Below are 19,720 nucleotides of genomic sequence, written 5' to 3' on the forward strand. Positions count from 1 at the left end.
ATGCATTGGTCTTTATTCTTACAGTAGAGAAGTCATTAATTATAACTTTTTGTGAATTGGGACATTTAAACTTGCTTTTTTTTTTTTATTCCAATTCCAATCTAAATTTAGTAGGAGTCGGAGTCGGTGCATTGTTTGCCGACTCCGACACCAGGTACCCAAAATTTCCCCCGACTCCGACTCCTCGACTCCGACTCCGACTCCACAGCCCTGGCAAAAACGACAGTAAAGTGCTGCTAAAATAGCGGCGCTTTACTGCCGACGGCGCAATGTGAAAGTAGCCCAAGTCATGTGCCAGGCACATGACCAAATAGATGCAAGCAGCCAATCAAATATAGTACTTGCTTAATATGGATTAAATAAATTAGAATTATGCATAGCCATAGATAGAAATAAAGTGATTTGTGCAACAGCAGGTACTACTTGCACAAATCACTTTATTTATGATATCTATGGCTATGCATAATTGTAATTTATTTAATCCATATTGAGCAAGTACTATACATTTTGGCTGCTTGACACTGGCAGTTGGAACCTGGCACACATCATGATGCAATGCAACAACATACACATGATGATACGGACAGTACCTGGCCTCACCTGCTGCTGCAGTATGCTGCTGCCTGGGCCTGGCTTTGGGGTTCCCGGTTCCCCAAATTGCAACTTCAAGTCTCCTCTCTGTTCAGGCTGTCCTCCACAGAAACCTGACGCCTCACGTGATGGGTGACGTCACGTCACTCACCGACCCGCTCTGGGAAAAGATGAAGGCGCGCAGAGGAGGGTAGGCGGAGCTTTAGGCTCCGCCTACGCTAGCTAGTTAGCTGAATGACACTGGTCTGGCCGGTCACACTTTTCAACAAGCATGGGGGCGCCTGTTACACTCAGCTCCTCCATGCTGCCAGACAGCTGAGCTAATTTTTTTTGCAGGTGAAGACGTGCCATGCCGCCACCAGGGCTTGCGGGAGGCGGCCGCAGCCGTAGGAGGACAGGTGGGAATCTTTTAAAGAGCATAGAGCTTTTTTTTTTTTTTTTTTGGCGTCCTCACCTATACCGCCGATGGTACTTCCCATGGCTGAATGCCATACACAGAAACACTTTCTCTACGGGCGGACGACTGTCCCGGCGGCGGCAGTGAAAAAAAAAGACTCGGTCAATTTTCCGCCCTGTTCTCAGGGCCAGCGCTGGCGCCGTAAGGCAAGTGCCCATGCTGCCTTGTGCTAGCGCCGGCCCTGCCTGCACAGTCCTACCAGGACAGAGGCACATAGAAGCTGCATGTTCTCTCTCTCTGGTCTCCTACCTGGCTGCTGCTATCATCCTTCCAATGATCGTGGTGGAAGGTGCTGCATATTGGGACAGAGGGCAGTAGCCAACTTATTACATTTAAAGCGGTTGTATAGGCTAAACATTTTTTTTTTTTCTGGCACCTGTAAAGGAAAAAGCATAATGAACAAGTATGAGCTTATTATAGGCTTACCTGTAGGTAAAAGTAAAAAATAACACTATACAACCGCTTTAACAAGCAGGTGATATACTGAATTTTGCCATTGAGTCCCGATATGCAGCATCTGCCGCCCCGCCTGCTGTAAAGATGCTATGGACAGTCAGGAAACCAGAGAGAGAGAGAGAGAGAGAGAGAGAGAGAGAGAGAGAGAACAACCATGCACATCCTCAGCCTGGACAGGGCTGTCACTCAGTCCAGTTCCGGACCGCTTTCCGCCATATAGTGAACTTTGGAGGACATCCTGTGACTTGCACTTGCATACATTGACACACAGATTGTACAAAAGAGGACCTTTTGTGTCCAAACGACTGGGTTGAAAACATCTACTTAGGGCTAACATCTACTTTACAAACAAGCCTTCCTCGGTAATGAAAAACTGTTGTGTTTCTTGACAAATTCAGCAAGCCCAAAATGTTTTAGTTTGCAACTGTTGAAACTGTTTTCCTTAATGAAGTTCCTACATTTGTACTCAAACTGAAATCGACATTAACTCATATACTGTACAGAAACAATAAATCATCTGTTTTATTTGCAGTGAATAATCCGATTCCTTCCAACCTGAAGTCTGAAGCAAAGAAAGCAGCAAAAATTTTAAGAGAATTCACAGAAATTAGTTCTAGAACAGGACCAGATAAAATTATCCCAGGTACATTTGTGATTTTTATATGTATTTTTTGTTTTTTCGCGGTGTTCCATTTTAAGATATTCAACTGTGTTGGCAGTGTCATATAAATATAAATATATATATATATATATATACTCACATTATTGAAAATATCAGCATGATGGTTGGTTAACTTTAAACTGATAACCTCTGAAGGCTTTTAGAGCATTGCCTATGAAGAGTTTTGGATACAATAATTTTTTGTCATTCAAGGGGTTTGCACAATTTGAAGACGTCTGGCTTCACCGTTTCTTTTGTCCTGACTAGTCTTCCAGTTCATGCCTCTGAAAAACATCCCCACCGCCTGATGCTTCCACCACCATGCTTCACTGTAGGGATGATATTGGCCAGGTGATGAGCAGTGCCTGGTTTCCACCAGACATGAGGCGTGTCATTCAGGCCAAAGAGTTCAATCTTTGTTTCATTAGACCAGCAAATGTTGTTTCTCATGGTCTAAGAGTCCTTCAGGTGCATTTTGGCAAACTCCAGACGGGCTGTCATGTGCCTTTTACTGAGGAGGGGCTTCTGTCCGGCGACTCTACCATACAGGCCTGATTGGTGGAGTGTTGCAGAGATGGTGGTTCTTCTGGAAGCTTATCCTCTCTCAACACAGAAATGCTGGAGTTCTGTCAGAGGGACCATCAGGTTTTTGGTCACCTTCCTGATGAAGGCCCTTATCCTCTGATCGCTCAGTTTAGTCGGGCCGCCCACTCTACAAAGAGTGCTGATGGTTCCAAACTTCTTCTATTTACGGATGATGGAGGCCACTGTGCTCATTGGGAACTTCAATGCTGCAGACAGTTTTCTGTACCCTCCCCCAGATCTGTGCCTCGATACAATTTTGTCTCAGAGGTCTACAGACAATTCCTTGGACTTCATGGCTTGGTTTGTGCTCTGGCATGCACTGTTAATTGTGGAACAGGTGTGTCCCTTTCCAAATCATGTCCAATCAACTGAATTTACCACAGGTGGAAATGAGATGCACCTGAGCACTAAATAAAACAGATGCTTTTGATAAATAACTACTCAAATATGCACAAGTACATCTCCTCCCATGCCAGCTACCAACAGCCCAGCCAAATCCAGAGCAAAAAACGCTACAAAATTTCAACAAGTAAGTGCCTGCAGCTTTTCACATGGTAGTACAGACACACTACCAGAGAACATGTGGAGCACATTGACAGTTTCCCGACTACTGAGCAGCCTGTGCTTGAAACTGCATTAAGACTGGGTTCATACTTGTGCAAATTGGATGTGGCTTCCCCGCATTCAATGCATATGACAGACAATTGTTACCGGCTCTCAATGGAGCTGGTTCATACATCTCTGTGGCAGCTGTGGAGGGAATTGCAAAGGGGTCCGGTGCATCTTTGGCTCCATTTTAGGTACAAATTTAGGCAAAAATCCGGGCCTGATTTTTCCCTGAAGTAGAGAGCAGGGACCCACCGGACCCCTGCCGTGAGCCGCATGCAAAGACAGCGTGAATCCAGTCTAAAGGACATGCTTGTTTCTTTGAGGGCAATTTACATGAAGATATGGTGCTTTTTTATGCAACAAACTAAGGCTGATCTCACATCATTTGGAGATAGTGGATCGCATAGAGTCCAAGATGGTAGAATGTGCAAAAGCCCATAACAAACTGGTAGATATGCACAATTACATGGAAGATGAAATGCAGAAAATTAGATTAAAGATGGCAGAATTGAAGGACAGATCTCAAAGAAATACGATTAAATTCAGAGAAATTCCCGAATGTGTTCCAGTAGCTGTTCTTGGGCGATTTATATCCAGCAGATGAATGTTCAACTCTTGCTTTTTGTCTACAAGCAAGAAATTGTAGTGGATAGGGTTCACAAGCTACCCAAACTGCTCTACATCCCAGAAAAAATTACCAAAGAATTTGTTCTGGTGGAGGTCCGCCCCTGTGTCAGAACACAGCAGTTTAACGGGGGGAGACCGCTGTACTAACTTTGCATAGTTAGTACAGCGGCTCCTAATGGAGCCGACAGTTTTCATTTTTTTTAAACCCAAAGAAATTGTGTGTACCGGGCATTACAGGCATACTTTCACTTCTCACTCCACAAATGGCACCTTTCAGTATACGTATTGAACTTTACCCATTCGAATATAAGACTATAGTGGTTTATATTCTACTGCATTTACTGCCAGATTACCAATTTATGAATAAATGGAAAAATTACATCTCCCAACATTTTTTAAGTTATTCTAAAACTGAATAGACAGCTAGATTCACACAGAGCGCCGCAACTTTAAGGCGGCATAGGGTATCGTATTTACGCTACGCCGCCTTAAGTCAGAGAGGCAAGTACTGTATTCTCAAAGTACTTGCCTCCTAACTTACGGCGGCGTAGCGTAAATGCGGCGGGCGCAAGCGCGCCTAATTCAAAATAGGCTGAGGGGGCGTGTTTTCAGATAATTTTCTTTGACCTGACGTGATTTACTTTTTTTTGGAACGGCGCATGCGCCGTCCGCCTACATTTCGAAGTGTGTATTGCGGCAACGTACGCCGCACGGGACTATTGATTTTGACGTAGACGTAAATGACGTAAATCCCTATTCACGGACTACTTGCACAAACTACGTAAAATTTTCGAAGCGGGAACGGCGGCCATACTTTAACATTACTATTCCAACTATTTGTTGGAATAACTAGAGGCCTGATAAAGCGTTACGTAAATGGCGTATCTGTACTGCGTCGGCCAGGCGTACGTTCGTGAATAGGGCGTATCTACTGATTTACATATTCTACGCCGACCGCAATGGAAGCGCCACCCTAAGATAGGACGGCGCAAGCTGTCGTATCTTAAATAGGTTTAAGTGTATCTCTGTTTGAGAATACACTTAAACTTAGGTCGGCGCAGATTCTGAGTTAGGTCAGCGTATCTACTGATACGCCGACCTAACTCTACCTGAATCTAGCTAAATGTCTGTATGTTGCAGCATTTAAGAACACTTGACACTTGCGACAAAATGGAGAGCCTGGACAATGTGAGGGTCCTACTTACGTTTTTTTATGATTTTCTTTGTTACTATAGGAAAAAAATAAAAATAAAATGATAGGCATAATACAACAAGTCCCTCAGTTGTTGTTTAGTTTTAGGTTTTTCTTTCTGATTGTCACCATCTTACCTCTTTTTACTCATACCCTCCCAAGCGGGTTGTACACAAATGCTTTTATCATTTGCTTGTATTGTTTCCTGGTAAATGAAGTACTTACAAGGACAATCTCTGTAAAATATGCAATCTAGGTAATCTTGTGGTAATTATTATGGAAGGAAATGCTGTCTAACCTGTTTATACAGTGTGTATTTACCACTTCTGTAATAATTGTATGAAGCAATACTATTATGAAAACTCTGTAACTGGTTGACTATTTCTTTAACTGATCAGTAAATATCAATAAATATATTGAAACATACATATTACCTTTCCTTTTCAGTTGGTAGCACTCAACTTTTCTCTAAAATGCAATAAGGCAAACGGGAGGCACTCTGTACACAGCTGATGTATAGAACTTTCCCAGCATTGTCATTTCATTCTTGTGTAAACAACTCATTTATTTTCCCATAAGTCTACACTAAGATACAGGTCAGATTTTAAGCATCCCCCTGCAACAAAAATGTAATTTTTGGTGAGATACCCTCAAAGGAATAATTACTTCTAAAGAGATGCAGACACTGCACTTTTCCTCATTTGAACACTGCAAGTGCCTCAGCTGGTTGATAGTGAAAAAGTCGCTCCCATTCAGATTCACTTTGCACATTGATGTAATCAAACAGAGCAGAAGCAGATAGGAAAAAAGTGGAACGTTAGTCAGAAAAGTAAGCCCTGCTAGATAACTGATAACTATAGCTATGTAAAACAATAAAAATAATTGCTTATATTGTTTGAAATCCTGTAACACTCCTCCTGCTCTGCACATGCTCAGTTGCTCTCAATTTTTAGGCACTGCCAGATTTGTAGAGGCCAATTTACTGACAGTTTTTTTTCTTAAAAGCGGAGTTACTCTTTAAAGTTGCTTCTTCTTTTTTTTTTTTGCTAGAAAATTACTTTAACCCCCTCAACAATTATTTATTTTATGAATGCAGAGGCCCTGTAAAATTGAATGGTGGCAGCTGCAATCTATTTATCTCGCACAATATTTGTGCTGCTGTTTATCAAATGCATATTTTCAGGGAAAAAATACTTTACATTATATTGTGTTTGCATGCACTAAAATTCAATTTCCAATTGTTGGTAAAATATTGCATTGAATACAAAAATACCAAATATGCCTTACATATTGTGAACGTACAGGTATGTGAAATGTTGAAGATCTACAGTACCCAAAATTGTCCATAGGCAGTGCTTTAAAGGTCGTTACAAATTATCAGTTTAGACATAATTGTGAATTATGGCCCCAGAATTATTGCTCTCACTCCAACGTGTATGGCAATTATTCACATACAGTTGGGATCGAAAGTTTGGGCACCCCAGGTAAAAATTTGTATTAATGTGCATAACGAAGCCAAGGAAAGATGAAAAAATCTCCAAAAGGCATTAAATTACAGATTAGACATTCTTATAATACATCATTTACACTTTCAAAATTAAAGAAAAAAAAAATGGTGTCTGCAAAAGTTTGGACACCCTGCAGAGTTAATATCTTGTACTGCCCCCTTTGGCAAGTATCACAGCTTGTAAACGCTTTTTGTAGCCAGCCGAGTCTTTCAATTCTTGTTTAAGGTATTTTTGCCCATTCTTCCTTACAAAAGTCTTCCAGTTCTTTGAGATTTCTGGGCTGTCAGTCACGCACTGCTCTTTTAAAGCGGAGGTTCACCCTAAAAACAATTTTCTAACATTACATGGTGCTCACTCTCTACATTGACAGTATGCCAAATTTTTTTTTTTTTTTTGCTGTACATACCTCGTACAGCTATTTTCTTCCCCTGGTTCCCGGGTAGTGCCTCCCGCAGGAGTGGGCGTTCCTATCCAGCAGGTGATTGACGTTATGACAAAAACTACCTCCCCCCGTCGCATAAGGAGCGTCACGAGTTTCCGAAAGAAGCCGAACGGCGAGTCGGCGGTATACGACGCCTGCGCACCGATGTTCGGCTTCTTTCGGCAACTCGTGACGCTCCTTATGCGACGAGGGGAGGTAGTTTTTGTCATCACATCAATCACCTGCTGGATAGGAACGCCCAGTCCCGTGGTATTCACTACCCGGAAGCCGTGGGGGAAAATAGCTGTACGAAGGTATGTACAGCGGAAAAAAAAACAAAAAAAAAAACGGCATACTGTCAATGTAGAGAGTGAGTACCATGTAATGTTAGAAAAATGTTTTGGGGTGAACCCCCGCTTTAAGGTCTATCCATAGATTTTCAATTATGTTGAGGTCAAGAGATTGTGAAGGCCATGGCAAAACCTTCAGTTTACGCCTCTTGATGTAATCCCTCGTGGATTTTGAGGTGTGTTTAGGATCATTATCCATTTGTAGAAGCCATCCTCTCTTTAACTTCAGCTTTTTCACAGATGGCATCAAGTTACCATCCAAAATTTGCTAAAATTTTATTGAATCCATTTTTCCTTCTACTCGTGAAATGTTCCCTGTGCCACTGGCTGCAATACAACCCCAAAGCATGATTGATCCACCCCCATGCTTAACAGTTGGACAGAGGTTCTTTTCATTAAATTCTGTGCCCTTTCTTCTCCAAACGTACCTTTGCTCATTCCGGCCAAAAAGTTCTACTTTAACCTCATCGGTCCACAGAACTTGTTTCCAAAATGCATCAGGCTTGTCTATATGTTCATTTGCAAAGTTCAAACGCTGATTTTTGTGGTGAGGACGAAGAAGAGGTTTTCTTCTGATGACTCTTCCATGAAGACCATATTTGTACAAGTATCTCTTTATAGTGGAATAGTGTACCACAACTCCAGTGTCTGCCAGATCTTTCTGGAGGGATCGTGCAGTCAAACGTGGGTTTTGAATTGCCTTTCTCACAATCCTGTGAGCTGTTCTGTCTGATATTTTTCTTGGTCTTCCAGATCTTGCTTTAACTTCCACTGTTCCTGATGACTGCCATTTCTTAATTACATTCCGAACAGAGGATATTGACATCTGAAAACGCTTTGCTATCTTTTTATAGCCTTCTCCAGCTTTGTGAGCGTCAACTATTTTCAGTTTCAGTTTTCTAGACAACTGCTTAGAAGAACCCATGGTGCTGATTGTTGGGGCAAGGTCAGATGAGTCTGGGCATTTAAAACCTTTGAGATTGACATCACCTGGTCTTCCCAGACGATGAATGAGAACAATCAATGACACTGGCAGGTCTCAGCTTTGAAAAGAGGGCAGTGCATGCTATAAATTCTGCAGGGTACCCAAACTTTTGCAGACGCCATTTTTTAGTTTTCTGTAATTTTGAAAGTGTAAATGATGGAAATAAAATCTTAATTTTTTTGACATATTTTAAGAATGTCTAATCTGTAATTTGATGCCTTCTGGAGATTTTTCAATCTTTCCTTGGCTTCGTTATGCACATTAATTCAAATTTTTACCTGGGGTGCCAAACTTTCGATCCCCACTGTATGTGACTCAATTGCTGTTTACCTAAACGTGTGCACCCTAGGTTCAAGTTTGCATTTTCATGTATGCATAAGGCAATAGGGGTGCTCTAACACACACACACACACACACACACACACACACACACACACACAAAAAAAACCAAGCTTTACTGTCCAGTGCAGCTAATGAAACACAGATGTGCTGTAGTGAGGGAATAACGGCTCTGAAATCAGGAGTGACTTTTCAGGCTTCATTACATGCAGAGGAAATTGAGGAACAGATGTTCCTTGATCTCCTCCCGTTTTCACTTTTGGGTGACAATTTCATTCACAATTAATTGCAGATTCGGGTTCCCTACAGAAAAGAGAGCCTGTGGACCACTGTGTCCAGTGGCCCCTTTCGCAACTGCAAAAGTGATTGGGCAACTATACGGCCACCCAGATCACTTTTACTAAACGGCTGATCGCTGGCTGAAAGAAATAATGATCATTTCTAACAATACATAAATTGCCAATAACCACAAAATATCAATATTTTTCAAATATCACTAATACTGTGACAATTTATGTAGCTTTTTATATACTGTGTGTATGTGCAATATATATTACATTTACATCAAACCTCAGGCAGGTAATGCTGTGGTTGGTATTCAAACCAACAACAACCCTTGTGCTAACCACTTAGCCATTGTGCTGCCCAACAATATTTTTAATGTTTGGCAAAATGTAGAAAAATATGTGGAAAATGTAGATATGGAACCCAAAAGGGTTAGACTGATCATCTACTAATCGCTTTGTGTTAAACAGCTGCTGCATTGCTGACCCCCGGCCACTACAGGTACAGTATTAGGCACTGTTGGTCCTCTCAAAAGTTAATAAGGAGATACTACCATGTGTGGTTGGAGAAGCAGGTATTCATACACATCGAAATGTGTAATACCGGCAGTGGCTGGGGAGAAGCAACACAGTAAAAATTCACCACACAGGCCCCAATAATTATGGCCATGGAGTGGCAGAGTAACTTTAATATCTTATGTAAGACTATGCAGAATATTTTATTTAGTGCTGTAATATTCCATATTGAGGCATATCCGATATTACGATGTGATTTTAATTTTGGATCTGAAGACTGGGGGGGGGGGGGATATAAAATAAAAAAGCCAAACATTATCTGACTACTAAGGTACCAGAGCTATTTAAAGGACATCTTTCCTATGAGAATCACGGAGGCTGCTATTACCAACTTCTTATTTCTCTCAAATGCAAACTGCTTGGCTATCAGGCTACATTGCTATCCCAGAACACCTAAGTCAATAAAGAGTTTTGACATAACCCTTTTCATCCTGATATGTGTAGTTGCCCCAGGTTAAAAGAAGTATGGGATTAAAAACTCACCTAGGTGGTTGCAGCATCGCTCCAAAGCTGCAGCTGTCCCCCGCCACCTCTAAGACCGAGAGATCAAAGACCACAGATCGCTCGGTTCTTTGTCTTCAGTTTTCAGAGAGCTGGTGACTGGCAGTCACCACTCTGTGCAGTACCCCTCCAGTGCTAACAGGTGCGTCAGGCTATGGAGGGGGCGCGAGCAGCTGGGTGAGGCAGCTGCTAGTCAGGAATCTGGGCGGATCATGACATTAAAGTCAGGATCCCTTCAGAGTCTGGTGCAGCTGGGTGACACCACCAACAGTGGACTTTAGACCGCTGTAAGCTGAATATGTGTCACAGGAGTGCAGAACTAAGTGCACTTCTGTGACTCACAGGAGAAGTAGGGCCAAATGACCTTTGTGAAAACTATTTCTGAAAATACGGAAGTCGGAGGATTTGGCATAACAGACAAGCAGTTATCGGTTTCAGATGATGATCAGCAATGGCTGATTTATCAATGGCAATGTATCAAAGTTGAAATGGCAACCTTATATCTCCGTCGAGAAAGGATTACTTTAACTTCTTGGCGGGGACTAGGGGTAGATTTAAAATTCTGTTTAAGCAGCAGTGTGTTTTATTCTGTGACATTTGTACAGGGCTGAAAATGTCCATCACACATCACATTTAATTATACCACTTGCTGGTGTATAATACTTCCATCGTGCCTATCAATATCTGATCAATGATGATTTGATATAAAATGGACAGAGGCGTTTATTGCACACATGTGGTATAGATTTTTTTTTTCAGTCTGCTTTTTCGATTGTCCCAATTTATTCACTCTATCTACTTTAAATCTAATTTTTGTCTTTGTACTCCTGTACAGCTCATGTCATTGCCAAAGCACAAGGCCTTGCCATTCTGTCTGTCATAAAAGCCGGCTTTTTGGTGACTGCTCGAGGAGGAAGTGGAATAGTCTTGGCACGCCTTCCAGATGGAAGTAAGTAATTTGTGGTTGCCAAAACTGACAAAATCACACCTTCATGCTAAATGGGCTTTAGGTCTTATTATACCATTACTAATAAACTGAAAAAATATTGTAAAAATAGCACAATTCTTGTATAAAATACATTTATGTAAATCTTATTCTGAATGTGCTGTCTATGCCTCAATATAGTTTGCTCTGTTTCCCTGATTAAATTAAAGCTAAGCTCTAAGTCAAAAGTTGCATACAGTATAAGGGAGCTAATTTACCTACCAAATGATTTGTATTTGTCAATCCAGATTTATACAGTTCGGCCTGATGGTGACTTGAGTTTTGTCTATTGCATTTAATTAATATGGCAAGGTCACTTTCCTCCGCCTAGCCAATAGATTAGGAGCAGGATTTGGAAACCATTTGTCTGCTCTCTTGCATCACGTCCTTATTATATGTTTACTGCGGCACGCCTGGCTCCTAATTCTGCCCCTCCCTCTCCCAGTTTGATTGCTATTGTACTGTGTATTACAAAAGGCTGATGGCAAAACAAAGTGAGGCACTTAAAGTGATTGTAAAGTCCATCAAGTTTAACCTATGTGTGTGTGTGATTATATGTGATTACATTGTATATCCCTGTATGTTGCGGTCGTTCAGGTCCTTATCTATCGATGCCTCCCTTCGCTGAAACCACCGCCTGTTGAAGGGAATTCCACATCCTTGTCGCTCTTACAGTAAAGAACCCTCTACGCAGTTTAAGGTTAAACCTTTAATTTTAATAAGTTGCCACTTCTCTTATTAAACTCCCTTCCGCAAAAAAGTTTTATCCCTATTGTGGGGTCACCAGTATGGTATTTGTAAATTGAAAATCATATCCCCTCTCAAGCTCCTCTTCTTCTCCAGAGAAAATAAGTTTGGTGCTTGCAACCTTTCCTCCTGACCCTTTTATTAGCTTTGTTGCCCTTCTTTGTACTAGCTCCATTTCCAGTACATCCTTCCAGAACTGGACAGCATACTCCAGGTGAGGCTGGTCCAAAGTCTTGTAGAGCAGGAGAATTATCGCTTCATCCCTGGAGTTAATCCCCCTTTTAATGCATGCCAATATTCTGTTTACTTTGTTAGCATTACATGCCATTGCTAAGTATCATCTACTAGGACCCCCAGGTAATTTTCCATCCTAGATTCCTCCAAAGGTTCACCCCCTAGTGAGTAGATTGCATTCATATTTTTGCCACCCAAATGCTTTATTTTACATTTTTTTTTACATTAAACCTCATTTGCTGTTTAGTTGCCCACCCCGTTAATTTGTTCAGATCTTCTTGCAAGGTTTCCACATCCTGCCAAGAAGTTATTGCCCTGCTTAGCTTAGTGTCGTCCGCAAATAGAGATTGAACTGTTTACCCCATCCTTCAGGTCATTCATGAACAAATTAAACAGAATTGGTCCCAGCACAGAACCCTGGGGGACCCCACTTCCCACCCCTGACCATTCCGAGTATTCCCCATTTATCACCACCCTCTGAACCCGCCCTTGTAGACCGTTTTAATCTATGTACTCACCCTATGGTCCATGCCAATGGACCTTACTTTGTACAGTAAACGTTTATGGGGAACTGTGTCAAATGCTTTTGCAAAATCCTGATACACCACATCTACAGGCCTTCCTTTATTTAGAAGGTTAATAGATTGGTTTGGCAAGAATGATTCTTTATGAATCCATGGTGATTACTGCTAATAAAACAGTTTTCCTTACTAAAATCTTGTATATAGTCCCTTATCAATCATCCCCTCCAAGAGCTTGCATACTATTGATGTTAGACTAACTGGTCTGTAATTCCCTAGGATGTATTTTGGCCCATTTTTTTTTTTTTAAATATTGGTGCTACATTGGCTTTTCTCCAATCAGCTGGTATCATTCCAGTGAGACTGTCGGTCAAGTAATTGCCAGACCATTATTCCTAATTTTTACTGAGTTCCATAAGGACCATCGGGTGAAAGCCATCTAGTCCCGGTGATTTTTATTAATGTTCAGTTTCCCAAGTCTATTTCTAATTTTGTCTTCTGTTAGCCATGAGGGTGCTTCCTGTGATGTGTCATGAGGAAAAAACACTGCAGTTTTGGCTACTGAAGCCCCCCCCCCATTCCCTTGTGAAGACTGAGGAGAAGAATAAATTCAATACCTCCACCATCTCCACATCTTTTGTAACCAAATGTCCTTCCTCATTCTTTATGGGGTCAATATGGTCTGTCCTCCCTTTTTTAGTGTTATGTGCCTTTCGTGTTCTATCTTAGCCGCCCTAATTGCACCCTTGCATATCTTGTTGCATTGTTTTGTAAAGTCGGAATGCTGATGATGATCCCTCAGCCTTGTATTCATTGAAGGCTTTCTCTTTTGCTTTTATATGCATTTTTACATTGGAGTTAAGCCATCCAGGACTTTTTTCCGCTCTTTTAAATTTATTACCCAATGGGATGCACTGGCTAATGCCCTTATTTCATATTCTCTTAAAGCAAATCCATCTTTCCTCTGTGTTTTTGGTTTCTAAGATTTTATCCCAATTTATATCTTCTAGTAAGATTCGTAGTTTACGGAAGTTGGCTCTTTTGAAGTTCAGTGTCTTTGTGTTCCACTTGTGTTTCCCATTTGTGTGATTTGTACTGAAGCCCCGTATTTCCACATCCGTGATCAGGTCTGTAATGTTGAAATAAATGATAATAAAAACTAAGAAACATAAATAATGTCCAAGTCCTATACCACAAACAGCGCTAGTGTTGGTAGTTATGTGTGGCAAACATATTGTTTGAATATGACCAACTCCACAAAGTAATAAAGAAAGTTGATACAGTGCAGAGCAATATAGGAAATGTCCATAGGTGGCAGGTTTAAAAAGCCGCTCCCATATTGCCCGCACCAATCAGCACAAACAAATAGGTGGCCCTGGATGCTTAGATCGCCTCTCAGCAAACGCCGAACACAATGTCATGCGGGGCAATAGGAGTGCAAACAAACCAGATAAATCTACACACATATGCACTAAATCGAATCTGATCATTGGATACATAAAATGGAATATACATCGTAATCACACATGCTTCACTTCAAATTTAACACTTCTTTTGTTCTTTGCAAAAAATAAGTCTTTGTCTTACTGGTTCCCTCCTATCAAGTGCACTTCAGTGTGCACACTGGTATATAGTCTAATTGCAATTTGTTCTATTAGGCGCTGGGAGGTGTACAATTAGGCCCTCCTGTCACACCGTTGTTTTATTTTAGGTCTGTAATGTTGGTAATCAGTAGATCTATTAACGCCTTGTTTCTAGTTGGTGCATCTATGACCCATAAAATTGTACTGCAAGACATTTAGGAACTGGCGAGCCTTATGCCGTGTACACACGGTCGTTTTTTGTGATGAAATAAAACAACGTTTTTTATTGTGAAACAAAACAACGTTTTTCAAACTTCGTTTTAAAAAACGACGTTGCCTACACACCATCGTTTTTTCAAAATGCTCTAGCAAAGCGCAGTTACGTTCAGCACGTACGACGGCACTCTGTTCCATTCAAGCTCGCGTTATAACTTGCTTCTGAGCATGCGCGGGTTTGAAAACGTTGTTTTAAACTTTGTTTTACCCACACACTATCATTTTAAATGACACAAAAAACGATGTTTTGAAAAACGATATAAAAAATTGAAGCATGTTCGACTTTTCTTTGTTGTCGTTTTTCAGAAGACATAAAACAACGTTTTCCCCACACACGATCATTTTAAATGACGTTTTAAAAAATGTCGGTTTTTTTTTTGTCACAAAAAACGACCGTGTGTACGCGGAATTAGACGAATGCATGGTTCCCTCTGCCCAGTCTATGTCTGGATAATTAAAATCTTCCATTATGATGACAGTTCCCATCCTTGCTGCTAATTCAATTTGTGATCAGAGATCTTTCTCCCCCTCCTCCCTCAGGTTAGGGGGCCTATAGCATACTCCCAGTTATATTTCCCCCTTGGCTTCATTCCTTTGGAGCTCTACCCATAAGGATTCCACCTCCTCCCTAGCGCCCTTATTGATGTCATCTCTCACTTTCACTTAAACATTATTCTTGATATATAAGCATACCCCTCCCCCTTTTTACCCTCTCTATCTCTACAATAAAGGGAATACCCTTGAATGTTTCAATATAAAAAAGCCGCGCCCAATATCAAAACAAATAACTATGTAACATTGGACAGTCCATAGATAATGTAAGTGGTAATGGATTTCACCCAATCATCCAGCAAATAGTATCAGTAAAATGATCAGAGGCTGATTTGCATGTAGGAACATTGGCTTGTCAGATTTTCGATGCACCTGGTGACATGCATACAATCTGTGTTATCCCACCACCAGAAACATATATCGGCTTACCAGATGGCAAGCCTTTGGTGCAGTTGGCTATAGCCCAGCCACGGCCTTTTGATCCCCTGGACTAGGATACTCCGAGATTCCCAGCCAAATAGCAGCCTTGGTATGGAAAATGATGAGTGTTTGCGGTTTAGGACGCAAACACAACTTGTCAGCAAAACAGCAGTGATAAACCAGTCCGATTCGCATGTAGCGGGAAAACAGAGAGGGACGCAATAGCGTAATACCGTAGGTATAACAAATTTATTTAAAACAGTAGTGTACTTACACTTAAGAAGTTTAAAAACAGCATGTAACAGGTAAAAAGCTGGCCGGCTTAAGGAGCCCTCCTCCTAGGCGTGGTGACGTCACTGACGCTGCCTCCAGACGCGTTTCGTCCTATTGGACGTTATCAATTGATAACGTCCAATAGGACGAAACAACTCCACTGATATTTCAAGAATTAGTGCATGCATAAGAAAACTAAATTCTTCACTGCTGTATGCAGGTTGATGAAAAGTTGGAGTTGTGCTTTAAAGGAAACACAAAAAGAAAAAACGCATAGGCTTCCATTGCTGACATCTTTAAAAATGCTATTTGCCCCAGGTACTCATAAAGTATTCAGTCCAAAGGAAAGCTTTCAAATGCCTGTAAAGTTTCTTGCATACACCACCAAGGTCATTGAATTGCCAGTGCTAGTTGTTCACATTCAGCTGGACCTGTTTCACCACTCAGCCAAGTACCTTCCTTAGTTTTTAATGAGTGTTGGGAACATACACCACATTTATGTTCATATGAGCAACTCACACACTTTAATTGATTCCCAGTGGTATCCTGAAATGTGTCAAGGCAGACGTTAATTGTCCAAAATCATGACAGGAGGTGTGAAATGTTATTTGAATTGTGTAGATAGTGCTAAATAAATGCCTGAAATAAATACATTTGAAAACACCCTGTTTTCATGGACATAATCCTATCCCCCATGGTACCTTTTGTAATCTGGAGCATGTGTTAATTGTTTGAGTTACATTGCTAAAAGTGTGTGTTGCTGTCAAGTTGCTGGGTAAAGATGTTAAAATGGCATTATATGAGTTCCTGGGGTAATTGTTTTTCTAGAATGTACCGTAATTTAAAGGCTTAGTTCACCATTAAGGTTAAATAATAAATATATCCAATAAATATTCATTTATTATTTGTTAATATTGCATGTGCAATGACAGGCTCCTGCAGACACGTCCTCCAACTTTCAAAGTTGGAAGAAGTGTCGATGGACTACAAGGGCACAGATCAGCACACTCCTGGAGAACTACAAGTCCATCTGCCACGGTCAGGGCTGGCACCACCATAATGCAGCTTAGGGTGCCAGGATGAGGGGGGGGGGGGTAATCAGAATCCCCAGCTATTTGCTGGAGATTCAGATATTTAACCTTGCTGCAGATGTGTTTTTAATACACTCCTATACTGGCTAGAAATGTGTGTAATTTTGTAAAGCCAACTGTCAGGCTTTCAATGTGGAAGTGATACAAGCTGATCACTTCCACAACCACTGTGATGTGCGCCCCCCCTGGCTTATTTAATGGGCTCCGCTGTCCCACCTGCGGGCCTGGTGGGGTCATGGCAGGTGTCACTGGGACGGGTAGAGAGGGACCTTAACGGACATCTGTAAACTGAGCCTGCCTCCTGTGTACAGATCTGAAAGTGAACTGTTAGGCCTCGTACTCACGACCAAACATGTCTGCTGAAACTGGTCCGCGGACCAGTTTCAGCGGACATGTTCGTTCGTGTGTAGGCAGTAACGTACAGAATTCCAGCAAACAATCGTCGGCCAGACCGTTTTCCAACGAACAACTGTTTCCTGGTCTTGCTTTAAAACAGTCTGCTGGAATCGTGTCCGTCAGACATGTTCGGTCGTCTGTACACAAAAGCAGCGTACAAAAACCCCGCGCATGCTCAGTCCAAATGAGGAGACGGGAGCGCTCGTTCAGGTAAAACTCGCGTTTCTTTGGGATATGGCACATTCGTCATTAGAAACCTTTTATTCTAGCAAGAGAACAATGTCTTAAAAAGGCGCACTAAACCACATTTTAAAGCCTCGTTTTCTTAATTCTTCTCTTGCTAGAATAACCCCGTTCTCTTGCTGATGCAATTTCAATAGAGTTGTCCCATACTGAAATGTCACATTTCTTGCTTGTGATGTAATCCTTTAATAATGTTTTCTATGCCAGACGTGTGTTTTGGTTGGTGGTCCTCCATAATTTAGAGTAGTCATTTTTGTAAAGGAATGTGCATTTTTTTTATTTTTTTTTTGTTTCTAGTTATGTCACCATTTAAACAATTTTTTTTTTACATGTTTTTTTAAATTAATTTTTTTTTTTGGTGTTTCATTAGAGAATATTAAACCATGTTGGCACACCAAATGTCCCCCCCCCCCCCCCCCAAGGAGTGTGTCCTTTGTAAATTACCCATTGTATATTTATTAAAGGTTTGCTGCCTAATAATCCCCACAGTATATCAAACAATAGGCATGTTTTCAAATGAAAGCAAAAGGCCTTTTATTCAGGCAAATGTCATCACAAAAAATAAAAAGAACGGCAGCACTAGAATAGATAGCAAACTATATGCAAACTTGCATTTCCAACATGGTGAAGGATAAACTTCCAAGCCTCAGGAGCCAAACACAAAAATATGAAGCAGCAGCACACAAACAAAGGAACCCAAACTGTGGTAGTACAAACAAGATGTCCTTTATGTGGAAGGAAATGGAAGGCAGAAAATCAACGTTTCCTCCTCTTTCCAGCCTTCCCTCCAGGCAGCCTTCCAGCGGATCGAACACGGGGTCTTGCAGGTGGGGTTGATGTGGCAGCAGGAGGATGGTGTTCCGCAAGCCGGGCTGGATCACATAGCCCAGTGTCTGGGGTCAGCAGGCCCCTCTGCATCCACCAAAGGACCTGGTTCATCAGGGCCTTTGCCAGTCTTCTCTGGTCCTCCTCCCCTTCATTTAAATCATGGGCCAATGAGGCACTGAAGGCCTCTGTGGGGTTGAGGGGGGCCCTCATGATGGCGCTTGCCTCCTGGATCATGCGGAGGCTTGCCTCCTCCACAGGCCTCAACTGCCTCCTTCGGCCTGATGGCCTCACCTGGGGGGGAGAAGACTGGCTGGTGGTGGTTCTCCTGGCCGGGTGGACCTGCTGCAGGCCACTGGGCCCAGCCTCCTCCTGGCTGCCACTGACCCCGGCCTCCTCCTGGCTGCCACTGACCCCGGCCTCCTCCTGGCTGCCACTGACCCCGGCCTCCTCCTGGCTGACAGACACCTGAGGATCTGCCACCTCCTGGCTGATCTCTTCTTCCTGTGTGGAAAAAAAAGGAATTTTTTTACAATTTCGCTAAATAAAACCACACTCATTTTCATGTTTTTCGTTTAGTATTTTCTGTTCATTATTACTTGAATACACTCTACTTCTGACCCCTGCAGTTGTCATCCCTGACACCTATTTGTCTGTACACCTTTTTGTTTGCTTTTTCCCAGCTTGGTTTTTTTTTTACAATATCTAATCATTAATCCACCAAGAATTATTTACGCCATAAATATAGAGGAAACTACTATACCTCCTCATCGAAGGGTGGCAGATCTGCATCTCTGTCAGCCAGGCCCTCTTCCTCCGACTCTGCAGGGCTGTGGTCATCTGGGGAATGTCCGCTGGAAGGTAGCATGGAGGAAAGGTTGGAAGAAAGACTGGACATCGTTTTCCTGCCTTCCATTTCGTCCCGCAAAAAAGCCATCTGTTTATAATACCACAGTTTGGGTTCCTTTGCTTGTCTTGCTGCTGCTCCCGATTTTTGGCTTTTATTAGCTTTGTATGCTCTCCTGTATGTGCTTCTGAGGTTGGCAAGTTTATCCTTCACCATGTTGGCAGTGCATCCTGGCACCCAAGTTTGCATATAATTTGCTAGCTCTTCTAGTGCTGCCGCTCGTACCTCTTTATTGCAATATAAAGAGTGCTTTGAATTCCACAGGATGGGCGTGTCCTGGTATTTTTGAAGTAAGGCCTCTATAGATTCCTTGCTTTGTAGGAGGTCCATTGTAATTTTTCCCAAATTATATTTCTTTTTGAGTCTAGATTACAAAAACATAAACCACAGAAAAATAAATATTCCAAAGGATCAGCGTTGACCTTGATCTAATATGTGTCTTCAAATTTATTACCTATATCTAATTACAAACACAGTCTCTCTTGTTTAAACAATGATTGGCAGCTCGGCCGCATTGCTTGTACC

General features: G+C 41.8%; 1 protein-coding gene across 6 annotated transcripts in view; it reads left to right on the forward strand.

Moving 5' to 3' along the window:
- Nucleotides 1-19,720, forward strand: part of SH3YL1 (SH3 and SYLF domain containing 1) — a 168,827-nt gene that overhangs the window by 20,356 nt on the left and 128,751 nt on the right. For 5 of the 6 annotated variants that reach the window (XM_040348673.1, XM_040348674.1, XM_040348672.1 and 2 more), the window contains exons 2-3: nt 2,037-2,147; nt 10,978-11,091. In XM_040348673.1, coding sequence (XP_040204607.1) covers nt 2,037-2,147; nt 10,978-11,091 — 225 coding nt within the window. Of the gene's footprint in view, nt 1-2,036; nt 2,148-10,977; nt 11,092-19,720 lie in introns of those variants that run through there. The other variant, XM_040348677.1, reaches the window with a different exon arrangement.

This window comes from Rana temporaria, chromosome 4 (assembly GCF_905171775.1).
Source record: "Rana temporaria chromosome 4, aRanTem1.1, whole genome shotgun sequence".
Classification (NCBI taxonomy): Eukaryota; Metazoa; Chordata; class Amphibia; order Anura; family Ranidae; genus Rana; species Rana temporaria.